This window comes from Schistocerca serialis, chromosome 7, assembly GCF_023864345.2.
Source record: "Schistocerca serialis cubense isolate TAMUIC-IGC-003099 chromosome 7, iqSchSeri2.2, whole genome shotgun sequence".
NCBI classification, from domain to species: domain Eukaryota; kingdom Metazoa; phylum Arthropoda; class Insecta; order Orthoptera; family Acrididae; genus Schistocerca; species Schistocerca serialis.
The window spans coordinates 310706145-310718861 of NC_064644.1; the positions used below are offsets into that span (position 1 = coordinate 310706145).

The window sequence follows — 12717 nt, forward strand, 5'->3', positions numbered from 1 at the left end:
GCATCACGTTCTGCTTCCACGGCCCAGCTCTGCAGCGAGTCAAAACAAAGTAATCCCCCGAGAAGCGAGGATTTAAGCTCTTGGTGAAGCAGCAGACATAACTGGAGCCGCCGCCACTGCAGCTGTCATCGTCCAATCCACCGTTGACCGCCGCTCTTCCGATCACGTCGTCGCGCTACCACGGAGCGGACACTACCAGCTAGGCGGATCTGGAGTAGGACATTATTTCGGGGATTGTAGTAAGGAAATTTAGCTTGACATCACTGGTACTCATAAAAGAACTTAGCATTCAAGACGAGCTGACTAGTAACGTTTTAGAACTTAACTTTTGTTCCTACTATATAGTCTAGTAAGTGACTTCATTCTTGGTTGCATTAAGAGTAGCCTTTCATGCCATTTAAGAGCTTCGGAAGAAGTGTTTCTTTATTTGGTATTAAATCTAGAAGACTCCTCAAGTACATTTAAGCTGTTTGTTCAAATAATCAGAATTGTGTGAATAAACAATTGTCAGTTCAGTCAAGCGTGTGTGTCTTGTATTGGACATAAAACGCAGTGTCAAGAATTTGCCGAAAATACCAAATTTCAGTCATTACCTCTCACCACGGGCAACACAGTGGCTGACGGTCTTCACTTAACGACCGAGAGCAGCGGCGTTTGCGTAGAGTTGTCGGTGCTAGCCGACAAGCAACACTGCCTGTAATAACCGCAGAAATCAATGTGGGACGTACGACGAACGTATTCGTTACGACAGCGTGGCGGCATCTGGCGTTAATGGGCAATGGCAGCAGACGACCGACACGTGTACCTTTGCTAACGCCACGACATCGCCTGCAGGGCCTCGTCTGGACTCGTGACCATACCCGTTGTACCCTAGACGAATGGAAAACTGTGCTCTGCTCAGATGAGTTGAGGTTTCAGTGGATAAGAGCTGATGGTAGAATTCGAGCATGGTGCAGATCTCTCGAAGCCATGGATCCAAGTTGTCAACAAGGCACCTTGCAAGCTGGTGGTGCCTCCATAATGGTGTGGGGTGTGTTTGCATGGAATGGACTGCTCCTCTGGTCCAACTGGACGGATCGTTGAGTGTAAATGGTTATTTTCGGCCACTTTGAGACCATTTGCAGCCATTCATGAATTTCATTTCCCAAATAACCATGGGATTTCATGGGTCACAATTTATCGTGTTTGGTTTGAAGAACACTCTGGACAATTCAAACGACTGATTTTGCCATCCACATCGCCTAACATGCATCCCATCGAACATTTATGAGACATAATCTGGAGGTCAGTTCGAGCAACAAAATCCTGCACGGCGTACAGATCCGCAATTATGGATGGCTGTAGACGCGGCATGACTCAATATTTCTGCAGAGAACTTCCAATGACTGGTGGAATCGAGTTGCTGCACTATGCCGGAAAATAGGAGGATTTATACGATATTAAGAGGTACCACGTGACTTTTTTCGCCTCAGTGTAGTTTTCTTCTGATAAATTCGTTAGCTTCTTCGACTAACAGCATACATTTAAAAGAAATTAAGATATATAAAAGGAACAATGATACTGGACTGATCCAACATCAAGTTGGGAAACTGTAGCTACCTGAACTATATGAGTTGATGTAGGCATGTAAAAGGGACCCGAATAGCGCTGGCTACGTTTTTAGCTGTATGCCAGAAAAGATCCATGACTATACAGTGAAGGCTTTCACGACCGGATGTCTTAGTTGCCGCTGAATCTTCCGGATTGTGTGGCCGTGATCTAAGAAATTTTTCGGTTCGTGTGGTTTCATCCAGTTTCGCTGGACCTCTTTGGAGGTGCTGCTGGCAACATTATGTCTTTCCAACTGTCGAGTTGGACGTCGGAGAGCGACATAAATACTATGTAAAATGGTCTTAGTCGAGTTTACACTTGATCAGTATAGAGATAATCCTTGTCAGAGATATAATGTAACTATCGATTTTTGCCTGTCAAGGATACAAACTTGTCAGTTGATTCTGCAGAGCTACTGTCCATATACTGATAATTTTCATGGCTTCCCCTTTCTGTTAAAATTGTCCGTATGCTTCTATTTAGATGGCTTTTATATATAGCTGTTGCTAATAATTTGTGATTGTAGATAAAATTTTGGTTTCAGAAAACTTCAATTCATGATTTTCTGATTGAAGAGCACGCAACGCTAAAGCTGATTTCTTGTGTTTTGCCTAGTCAGCAAAGAGTTTTGTGTTCTTTCAGTCTTGTAGTTCCAATATAGACCTTTCTACAAGTACACGGAATCTTAAATACCTCACATGACGACAGAGGAGCGTGTTTTATCCGTTACACGTATGAGTCTTGTCATGTTTTCTTAGTTGTTTTAAAAACCGACCGGATGTAATGTTTCTGTAGAAACCTCCCAACCCGATCACTTACTTTTCGATGAAGAGGAAAGAAACAGAGCTCTGTATTTTATCGTTGCTTTTCCTCTAACGTTATCTGGTTGCAGACCCCTATTTACTTTCTTGCCTGAATAGCCATTTATCTCGAAACCTTGATTCAGATGTTTCAACTCGGCGACCAGGTGTTCCAGCGCGCAAATACTCTGTCAACAAGCCTTTAATAACACATCACTTTTGTTATGGGCGATGGTTGGAGTTCTTATCCAAATATCTGTCTGAATACCTGACATTCCGGAATACCTTATGTTTCAACCTTCCATTAATATGTCTCATAATTAAAACAGTGAATAAGGATATTGCTTTGTCATTTTCCATTTCCATGATAAACTGGATTTTTAGAGTTATATCATTTAGATAAGAAAACAATTCTTTTTTACCACGTGAAATTTGTAGAAGAGCATGCACTTCAGTCAAGAAATCACGAACTGAAATTACTGAAACCAGAATTTAATCTACAATGACAATGTACTATCCACGGCTATAAAGAGAACCCACCGAAACCAGGGTATAAGCATGGGGATAATTTTAGCAGAAAAGTAGAAGCTTAGTGATATATAGACATTGGCTCTGCAGACACGATAATAAAGTTTTTATCCTTCACAAGCACCAGTCGATGGTTAAGTTTTATCTCTGACACTTATAAACTCGACCACACTCATTTTACACAGTGTTTATGTAGGTTTCCGACGTGCGACTTGTCAGCCAGCAAGACTGAATGAAACGTCGGGAACCGAAAAGTTTCTTGGACAACCATCATACAACCCGGAAGACTCACCAGCACCTAATTACCATGATTACCCTTTCAGACTGTTAGTGAAGTTCGGAGTTCTATCCATCAGTTTTCGTTTTGCCGACACATTCACATTTACTGACTGTAGCTGGTTTCCTTGAGAAAATCTCGAAAAACTTCATTAGTAGTTTCACCCATTTCCTTTTCGGTGACACTATTAATGAAATCTCACAATCGCATATGAATTTGAACCAGTGAATCATAACGTACTTCCGTTTTCTTCCATAAGAGAAATCAGTTTGAAAGTACGCTACTACAGAAGCATGTACAAGGCACATCACAGATTGAATAGAGCTATAGCTAAAATAATATTTAACATTACGACAGTGATATTAAGCAGTTTGAGCCTCTGCTTTGTGGGTGAAATACTATCAAACATGCATTGTTTCTCGAAATTGTAGAGGTCTGCTGGTATCCCAAAGTCTTTTATGTACTTATAAGCTATCTTATCATGCAGAATGTGTTCATACAAGTTAATTTATTATGAATCTTCTGTACGTCGCATAGTGTTCGGACCACTCGCGCTAGATGAGGTAAGAGGGGGGCACGGGGGTACGGCTGCCTTCACAACATAACCAAGCCTAGTCTTCTACGAGCGGTGGTAACGTCTGGATCATTCATTTCGTGAGACTCCTCTCAAAGATCATGTTACGGCCTGTGATTGAGCAAACTATCGAACAGCAGTAGGTGATCAACTTCTAAGTCATACTTGGCAAAATTTATACCGATACCAACAACTGATTACCAAGCCTCAAAGTAACGCTACAGGGCCGAATGGCACACTCCGGCGTTTTCTAAACGAAAGAAGGCAAGAATGAGCAATTCAAAAGTGAAACCAGTCCGGTTGCCTTTTTTCACGCAAAGGGTATGGTTTACACGGAGTTTGCAGCTCAAGTACAGACCGTAAACGCTCCCTAGTTTCTGAATGGTCTGGAAAGATTGAGAAAGTGGGTTTTTCGCAAGAAAATGAGATCGCCACTGCCTGGGTCGTCCATTACGGCGATGTTCCCATCTATAGTGCTCTTTGCGTCCTTCAGTTCATATCAAAGAATGATTTGGCAATATTGCCCCACCTTCCTTACAGTCCCGACTTTCCTGGGGAAGACGAAGTCTCGAAACAGTATTTCAAAGTCTTACAGAACAACGCCTGCACAACAATACAATGGCCAAGACACCCGATGTAAAGTGCTCAAATAATGTTTCGCACCACATTCATGATTTACACACACTGTGTTTTTGTGATGGAAACCTTTTTTTCAATAGTTTTTTTACAAAAATAAATCGTTATGCACAGTCACTTGTCTATGTTTAGAGGAGTTTAGCGAGCGCACTGTATCTCCAGTCGCGAATGGGACAATGCGGCTTGTGTATCCGTTCAGTCTGTCAACATGACTCGAGAAGTGTATTGAATCATATTATTTTTCTTTCTTTTCTTTTCTTGTATATAAGCTATATGTAAACTGAATGAGCTATAAACTAAAGACACAACCAAAAGTAAATTAACGAGTCGTTTTGTGGCAAGGATAATGTTTTGATACATCGTTAAATATCTGTATGAAACAAAGTAAGAAATACGCTTTTCAATTTCTTAATTCATGTATCTTCACCCTTTTGTTTCGGGAAGTGGTAGCGTACGGACGTATGCTCGGATCCGTTGTACCAGCATTGTTAAAAATGCGATTTTAACCGTGTCTTCCAGAACTTCCTCAACGGAACCAGTATATGAAAGTCAACGAGGAAACGTCTTTTGTGGGAACCGTAAACAGCTCACAATGCCATGAAAATAATTTCTCCTTCCACTGGGAATATCCTCTCACCTGGTGAGAAGTACAGCGATATCATGATGGTTGGGATGCGATATGTCCTTTGGGTTGACGCCAACTTGCCACTTGCAGAAGCTTGCCAGCGTCTTCTCAGCATCCGGCGAAATCTCAAGATCCATCTACGGTGAATGTTTGACAGTCCGCTAAAACGTGTGTTTTGTGGCTAAACTGCAACGATGCACAACATATTTAAACAGAGCTAATAACTCTACAGGCTGACACTAAGCTCTTGGGTCAAGACGAGATAAGTCGTAGACTGAGTACTTTCACATATGAAACAAAACGTTAGAGGCATATGGTTCTAATGTAACATAGTTGATAGTGGAACGAAAGGTAGTAAGACTTTTATATTATTCGTGGTGATGCATCTTCTACATTTTTCGCAAAAGTCATTGTAGATTCTGTGTTATTCAAAGGGTGTTTGATGTTTTTCCCAGACAGACAAATTCATACACTTATTAGTTTCTCTAACATGTTCGCAATGACTGAGATGTGCTTGACGTAGTAGTTTTTGAACTTTAGATATCTATCTCAGTGTACTCAGTCTGGAGTCAACTGTCTCGTTTTGACCAATAGGTTAGAGACTGTACGATGTGTGTGGTGAGAAGTTCACCAGTACTGAAAACTGAACAGTTTTTCATATAAGCTGTAATGCTTGCTAATTAGAACAGCGTTGAAGCAACAAGATGTTCCGATAATAATATGAAGGTTATCCGGAAAGCAAAAATATAAGTCCAATTAAAATTGAATGTCTTTTACATTTCACTGATGTCGCTACTGTTTGATGCTCTGTTCTTTACAACAAGAGCTAATTCACAACGTTTGAGATGTGATGATACTTAGCTTAAAATCTGAGCTCAAAGTGGCTGTACCGATTCCGGATTCCACAAACTGTGGAGGTTTTGTGAATAGTTTCTTAGATGAGGGTGTTAAATTCATCGGCACGAGGCGGTGCCAATGATATGAATGGACAAAATTTGGAAAAGTATATCGTTAATTTGGAGGGGAAATGGTTGTAGAGTGATAAGTTTATTGAAAATTTCTACAGACGCTTGGTGCCGGTCTCTCTGAACATAACGTATAGACAATTATCGTGGCTTGTAAAGAAAATAGAGGCAATTTTCAGGACTGTGTTGTCTTGAGTGATGATTAAGAGAGAGAAAGAACAAACGAAATACATCAGTCATATATTAACTGAAGCAGCTCGTACCCTCTCATTATGTATGAGCATTGACGCTACTTACAAGGAAAAACAAATAAAACTTTGTTCTAAACATAATCATGGAACATACACTGTGCTGCATATGATGACTTTTCTGGTGTTCTGTGACTCAAACTTAGAACTCAACGGAGATTCCGCAGCGACCAGTTGCGTAAGACCCAGCTGTTCTTTCATGAGGTCCAGAAGACAGTAGACAAAGCAACGCAGATTGGTGCTGAATTTCGTCACTTTCAAAACGCCTTCACTACAGCTTCATGCCATCTCCTAGTAACGAAAATAATTAGGGAGTTCAGAAAGTAAATTACCATGTCGTCCCAAGCTAAGATCACTGCGCAATTACAGTGGCGCATTGTCAGAAGAGATTATATGATCTAGGTTTCTTGCAGACACAGTTCTGCTGCGATAGGGATGACAGTGAATCAGTGTGTGCGAGTCAAATGGCACGAAAACTGGGAACTGAAAGCTTAAGTTCGAGGAACACTGCGGTTCTTGTGGACAAAACGGCTAAATTGCATACAGATTCACTGTGTGTTTCTGGTGGTATAAGGACCAAGTGCACTATCGCGACCAGCCGTAGTGGAATGGTGCCAACTATGTGGCGAAGGCAGCTGATCGGGAAGGAAAACTGTCGAAATCGATTGCAGACGACACTGCGAGGGCTATCGAAGAGCTTATTCGCAGCGGTCGCACATTTTCCGACGATGGGGACGTACACACAGCAGTTCCCGAAAGGTTCCGTTACCAAAGACCGGATTTCTGTCGTCTGGGACTCGAATAACTGGTAGAATTTTCCGACTGTTGTTTACAGAGACTTGGTGCCTATGTTGAAAAATAGTGACATTTATCTGTGCCACTTTGAAGTGCAATGCAGCACCGAATTAAAGTTACTTGGCCCGCTATGATAATGTTCTTTTTGAAGTTCACTCGCACATGCATATGGAATATCATAATAGAGATGCTATATGACTGACGGGTTCCTAGCAGGTGAAACTTTGTATGACGCTGTCATAGGAGAGGTAGCGCCAGAAGTAAGGGTAGCGTATGGTAAATCTCAAAGTAGAGTGAAAGGAGCGTTGATGTTCACTGTATGTATAAATTAGCTGCAAGATAAACACCAGCAGCTGATACTCTCTATTATATGTACAGGCCGAAAGAAATTAAGATACAGAATATAAAAACGTATTTACATACGAAATAATACCCCCCCCCCCCCCACACACACACACACACACATAAAAGCTTGTACCACTTCTGCCCCCCCCTTCAGCTCTCTTCTCTCTCCACATCACCCTCTCAACCCCCCCCTCTCCTTTTTCCTATACACCCCCCCCCCACCCCCCCCCCCCCCACCGCCAACTCCTTTTCCACACCCTTTCAAGTACCAGCATCACTTATTATTTCAAGTTAACCATCAACCTCTCATCCCAGACATCATATGCCAAGATCAGCCAATGGAAGGAGCAAGAAATTAGCTGTCATAATACTCTCAATACCAATAATCTTAAATGTAACTGAAATATAATGTAAAAAATCTAGTTTTTTATATACCTGTTAAAATTGCACAGTTAATTTATTAATAAACATTTTACTAGTTTAAGCTAATTTACATTTATTTTCTATGTAATAAAGACAAATCTCTTGTCAGTGTGTGTGATGACTAATAATGCCTCTGGTCAACTTGAAATCTTTGATACTGTAGTTATATTGCAATCTTTGGCTTGTTTATAATGTGTAAATCCTGTATTCGTATCTGTGGCTAAGTGTGTTCAGCGATGTTTACGAAAAACAAGATATATGTTTCCAACAGTGCCTCATAAAAGTAATATACATCTAGTGAAAGTTTTAACTTGTGAAATTGTGAAAAACAAGACACAATGGTTTCAAAAATACGTCCTAAAAGAGATATATATATACCTGCAGAAAGATTTATCTGTAAGTAACACCTCAAAACGTAAATTAAACTGTAAATATTTCGTGTAACTGTACCACATGTAGTGATTATTTGCTCTTATACGTTAAACATAAATTATGCTGTAAATATTTCGTGTTACTGTACCACATGTAGCGATTATTTGTTCTCGTTTCTGTCTAGCCACAGATACTCAACCACCCACACAATGGGTACAAAAAAGCACTAAATGTATATACCATCTGATGATGAGTTGCTAGGCAGCTCGAAACCGGTCATGGTTAAATAAAATACATCTACATAAAAGGCGACTGGTTGCAGTAATTTCTGAAAACCTTTTCACACCACAGTCGCAGTGTTCCACATCCACAATGGATAAAAGTCTAATACATCTTATCTACTGGGAATAAACTCGTTGATGGAAAGTGCGGGCAGAGGACGTTATTTGGCTGATTCCTGACTGGTGAAGATCTTTCCCCTTCCCCTGGAGTATTTAACAGTTGACAGAACTTCTCAAAATTTAGTCAACATCTTCTAGATGAATAAAATGAATGAAATATCAAGAAGGGCACCTGGCAACGCTGTTGAAAGGGTAATGTTTGAAAAATCTTCATCACAAAGTATAAGACTGGAGACTTCACGTCCTTGAGAACATAACTGTTCCGAAGTAAGAAATATCAGAGGGTGATCATGCAGTGTGACATAACGTAACTGGAAATTTTCTTGAGATAAGGTCACAGACAAGTTGTCAAGATCTACTCAAATGAAGAATCTTTCAACGAAAATAAGAGAGGTGCAGACCAGCGAGGTATTAACTCTAGCAGAGTACATGTCAAGGAAAAACTTGTAACGCCAGAACTAAGTTCATAGCGATTATAGAGAGGCCTTACAAAACTGGCGATCCTGCCAGAGGACTGTTGTCTGAAGGAGATAGAGCTACAAAGGGCTAGATCAGCCGGCATCACAACTGCTCTACCAGCTGCAGTGGTAGTCGTTACAAAACGGCCGTTACGTAACGCGAAGAGCCTTACCTGAAAAAATCCAAGATCCCGAGTCTAAAACGAGTCACGAAACAGACTATTTTGCCTTAAATATAAATCCCGTTTAATGCCAGCAACGCTAAAATGAGAGATTCTGTCTCAGTCATAAGGGCATCGCCAATCTTTCCGACCCCTTACCATCGTCGAGTGGGTGTAGCGTTGGTAGGGCGGGGAGAAGGGCGGGTGGAGGATGATCTGGGACACAATATGCCCTCGGCCACACGTCATACTGTGACTTGCGAAGTACAGTTGTATTTTTAGATCCAGGTGTAAGGATTTAATGTTGTATTTTCCGAAATTTTTATTTCTGCTTTCCAAGTAACGTATCTATTATTCCGAGCCGCCAGCAGATACACAGCTAGTATCAGAAATACCATCTACGTACTTACAGACTTCTGTTTGTCGGAATAACCTCACCTCCTCCTCTTCCTTCTCTAAGTAGATGATGCGCACAACTACGACGTTGAGCAGGTTGCCTACGCTGCCGTCGTGGTAGAAGTCTGCCACCTGCAAGACAGACCCCAAGTTCGGTAACGCTGTCCTGGCGCCAGTGCCACTCTACAATACATTGTTGGCCATTAAAATTGCTACACAATAGAGCCGTCATCCTACAAACGTTAAACTGGCTTGAAGAATACTACTTACTTGGATATATAAACGACTTAGAACCCGCTGCTACGCTCGAGTTTGCGTAGTAATTACAACAAAAATAATTTTATAAATATATATTAGGTATACTGAAAAATTTATGTATTAGAGAGTCGTTTCTTTTTCTATGCAATTCTAACTCTTTTACGAATGTATTCCTGACCAAAAGTGAATCTGGTAGCTGGAAGCCAAGGTTTTAGTTAATCATGCCTTTTGCGCTATTGTATATTTCCATAGAAACTTTCATTCAGTAAGACATGTTTCTTTAGATCAAATCGAGAAGTGAAACTACAATTTACATAGATTTAGCTTTAAAGACTTTTTAATATAACGGAAAATTTCCATAAAAATTTTCATTCCCCATTTCAGCCCCTTATGGGTTGAATTTCCAAAAATAGTGAACCATGTATTTTTTTCATGTCCAGCCGAGAAGCCAAACACCAGTTTTCGAATATTCAACTTCAAAAATGCTTTCACAATGAATTCATTCCTTTAGGGGCTGAATTTCCGAAATTAGTGAAATGCATATTTTTTTTCTAACACAGATGTCAAATACTAATTGTCATAGATTTAGCTACAAATATGCTTGCATAATGACGTATTTCCACAAAAAGTTTCTTCCTCTATTTCACCCCATAGCAGTCGAACGTCCAAAAACAGTGAAACAGGGTTTTTTTTTTTTATAACCGAGATGACAAATTCAATTTTTCATAGGTTTAGCTTTTATTGAATTATTGTCACAAAACATTTCATCCCCTATTTCACCTTGACCAAAAGAATTGCAACACATATTTTTTAATTTATAACCGAGAAGTTAAATACCATGTTTCATAGACCTAGCTTTAAAAATACTTTCGCAATTCTTTAATAATGATTTACTTGAAAAAAAAGTTTCACTATTTCACCCCAATACGGGTTAAATTTCCAAAAATGCTGAAACAAATGTTTTTTTATTTCTGACTGAGAACCCAAACACCATTTTTCGTACGTCTTCAAAATTGCCTTAATTGCGACGTATTTTCAAAAAAAACTTTCATCCTTTATTTCACCACTTCAGCCGTGGAATTTCGAAAAATACCTTCTTAAGCGTCGGCTATAGTATAAGACCAATAACCTTTCAAAATTTGAAGTTTCTGGCCTTAGCGGTTTTGGCTGGACGATGATGAGTCAGCCAGTTAGTCAGGACGGTGGCTTTGATATGTATACTACCTCAGTGTCTGCTGTATGGGTACAGATTTTTTTGTTTTTCTTTAATTGAATTTTTAGTTTTTTCACAAACTGCAACATCTTCTAAGCTCTGCACACCAATTAAGACCGTGGAAGCACCATCTTTGCCGAATCTACTTCTTATCAAAAAGTGATTCTTATGACTGTAGCCTAAGGCTTTTGTTAATCATATGTTCTGCGTTCTTGTAGTGATATCTCCAGACAAACTTTCATCCTCTAACACATTTATTTAGAGGTCATTTGCAAATTTTCATACATGTAGCATTAATATAACGTGATATTTTCAAAAAACTTTTTCGCCCTCTATTTCACCCTCTGTGGGGTTGAATTTCCAAAAAAAACACTGAAACACGTATTTTTTTCATTTCTAACCAAAAAGTCAAATACCTTTCTTCATAGATATAGGTTTGAAAACGGTTTATTAGTTCATTAATAATGATTTGTTCTTTTTTTAAAAATCAGCAACTATTTTACTCCCATAAGGGTTAAATTTCTAAAAAGGTTAAACAAGTATTTCTTTATTTCTGACCGAAAAACCATATACAGCACCAATTTTCGTAGCTCTCGCTTCAAAATTGTATTAATAGCAACATGCTTTCAAAAACCCTTTCACCCCCTTAAGGATGGAATTTCGAAAAATCCCTTTCTAAACGACGTCTACAGTGACACCCTCCGCAAATTTGAAGTTTCCGCTATTAGTGGTTTGTGCTGGGTGATGATGAGTCAGCGAGTGATTCAGTCAATCGGGACACTGACTTTTATATACAGAGACAGATTAGCAATCCAGCGCAACCGCACAAAGAAGATTGTAGTGAAGTCAACAACGTTCTGTAAATACGGACGCCGGCCGAGGTGGCCGTGCGGTTAAAGGCGCTGCAGTCTGGAACCGCAAGACCGCTACGGTCGCAGGTTCGAATCCTGCCTCGGGCATGGATGTTTGTGATGTCCTTAGGTTAGTTAGGTTTAACTAGTTCTAAGTTCTAGGGGACTAATGACCTCAGCAGTTGAGTCCCATAGTGCTCAGAGCCATTTGAACCATTTTAAATACGGACGCTTTGATATCTAAACGATTTTCATTTCAGCGCTCGGAAAAAGACAGATTAGAATGGTGTCACTTACAGTCTGTACAAGGGGAAAAATTGCAGAGCAAGTTTCTCGTTCAGAAATCGTAGCTGAAGATCGTTTGTCAAATATTCGTAGAACATTTCGGAATTCTGCAGCGGTAGAAATTTAGTTAATCGAGACTGCAGTTCATCGTTATGTGACAGTGCTGCTCGCGTTGGTTGAGGCCCACGACTGTCAGGAGCATATGGACTCGCTGGGTTCAGGAGGTCCATACTCAAGGCTATGCAGGGTGTCAAAGGCAGCACCACATGACTAGCACTAGAGAGAACATACATATTCTTCACTCAGTCTTGGACGATTGTACATGTACGCCACGTGGGTGAAGTCAAACAGTGGGTTCGTTTGTAGAAAAATCAGTGTCCACCGCGAATAGTGTGTCGATGTTTGGAGCACCATGGACTGTCACGGTATCAATGAGAGCCGAGCCGACAGTGGTGATCGCAATGGACGTATTCTTGCGCGGAGGCCCAGAGGAGAACAAACGTTGTCTAACTGTAA

General features: G+C 40.3%; 1 protein-coding gene across 1 annotated transcript in view; it reads right to left on the bottom strand.

Moving 5' to 3' along the window:
• LOC126413037 (A disintegrin and metalloproteinase with thrombospondin motifs 7-like) overlaps positions 1–12717 on the bottom strand; it is a 427824-nt gene that overhangs the window by 379419 nt on the left and 35688 nt on the right. Inside the window, exons 3-4 of the mRNA XM_050082931.1 lie at positions 9637–9726; positions 5043–5167 (exon numbers count right to left, since the gene is read on the bottom strand). Coding sequence (XP_049938888.1) covers positions 5043–5167; positions 9637–9726 — 215 coding nt within the window. The remainder of the gene's footprint in view (positions 1–5042; positions 5168–9636; positions 9727–12717) is intronic.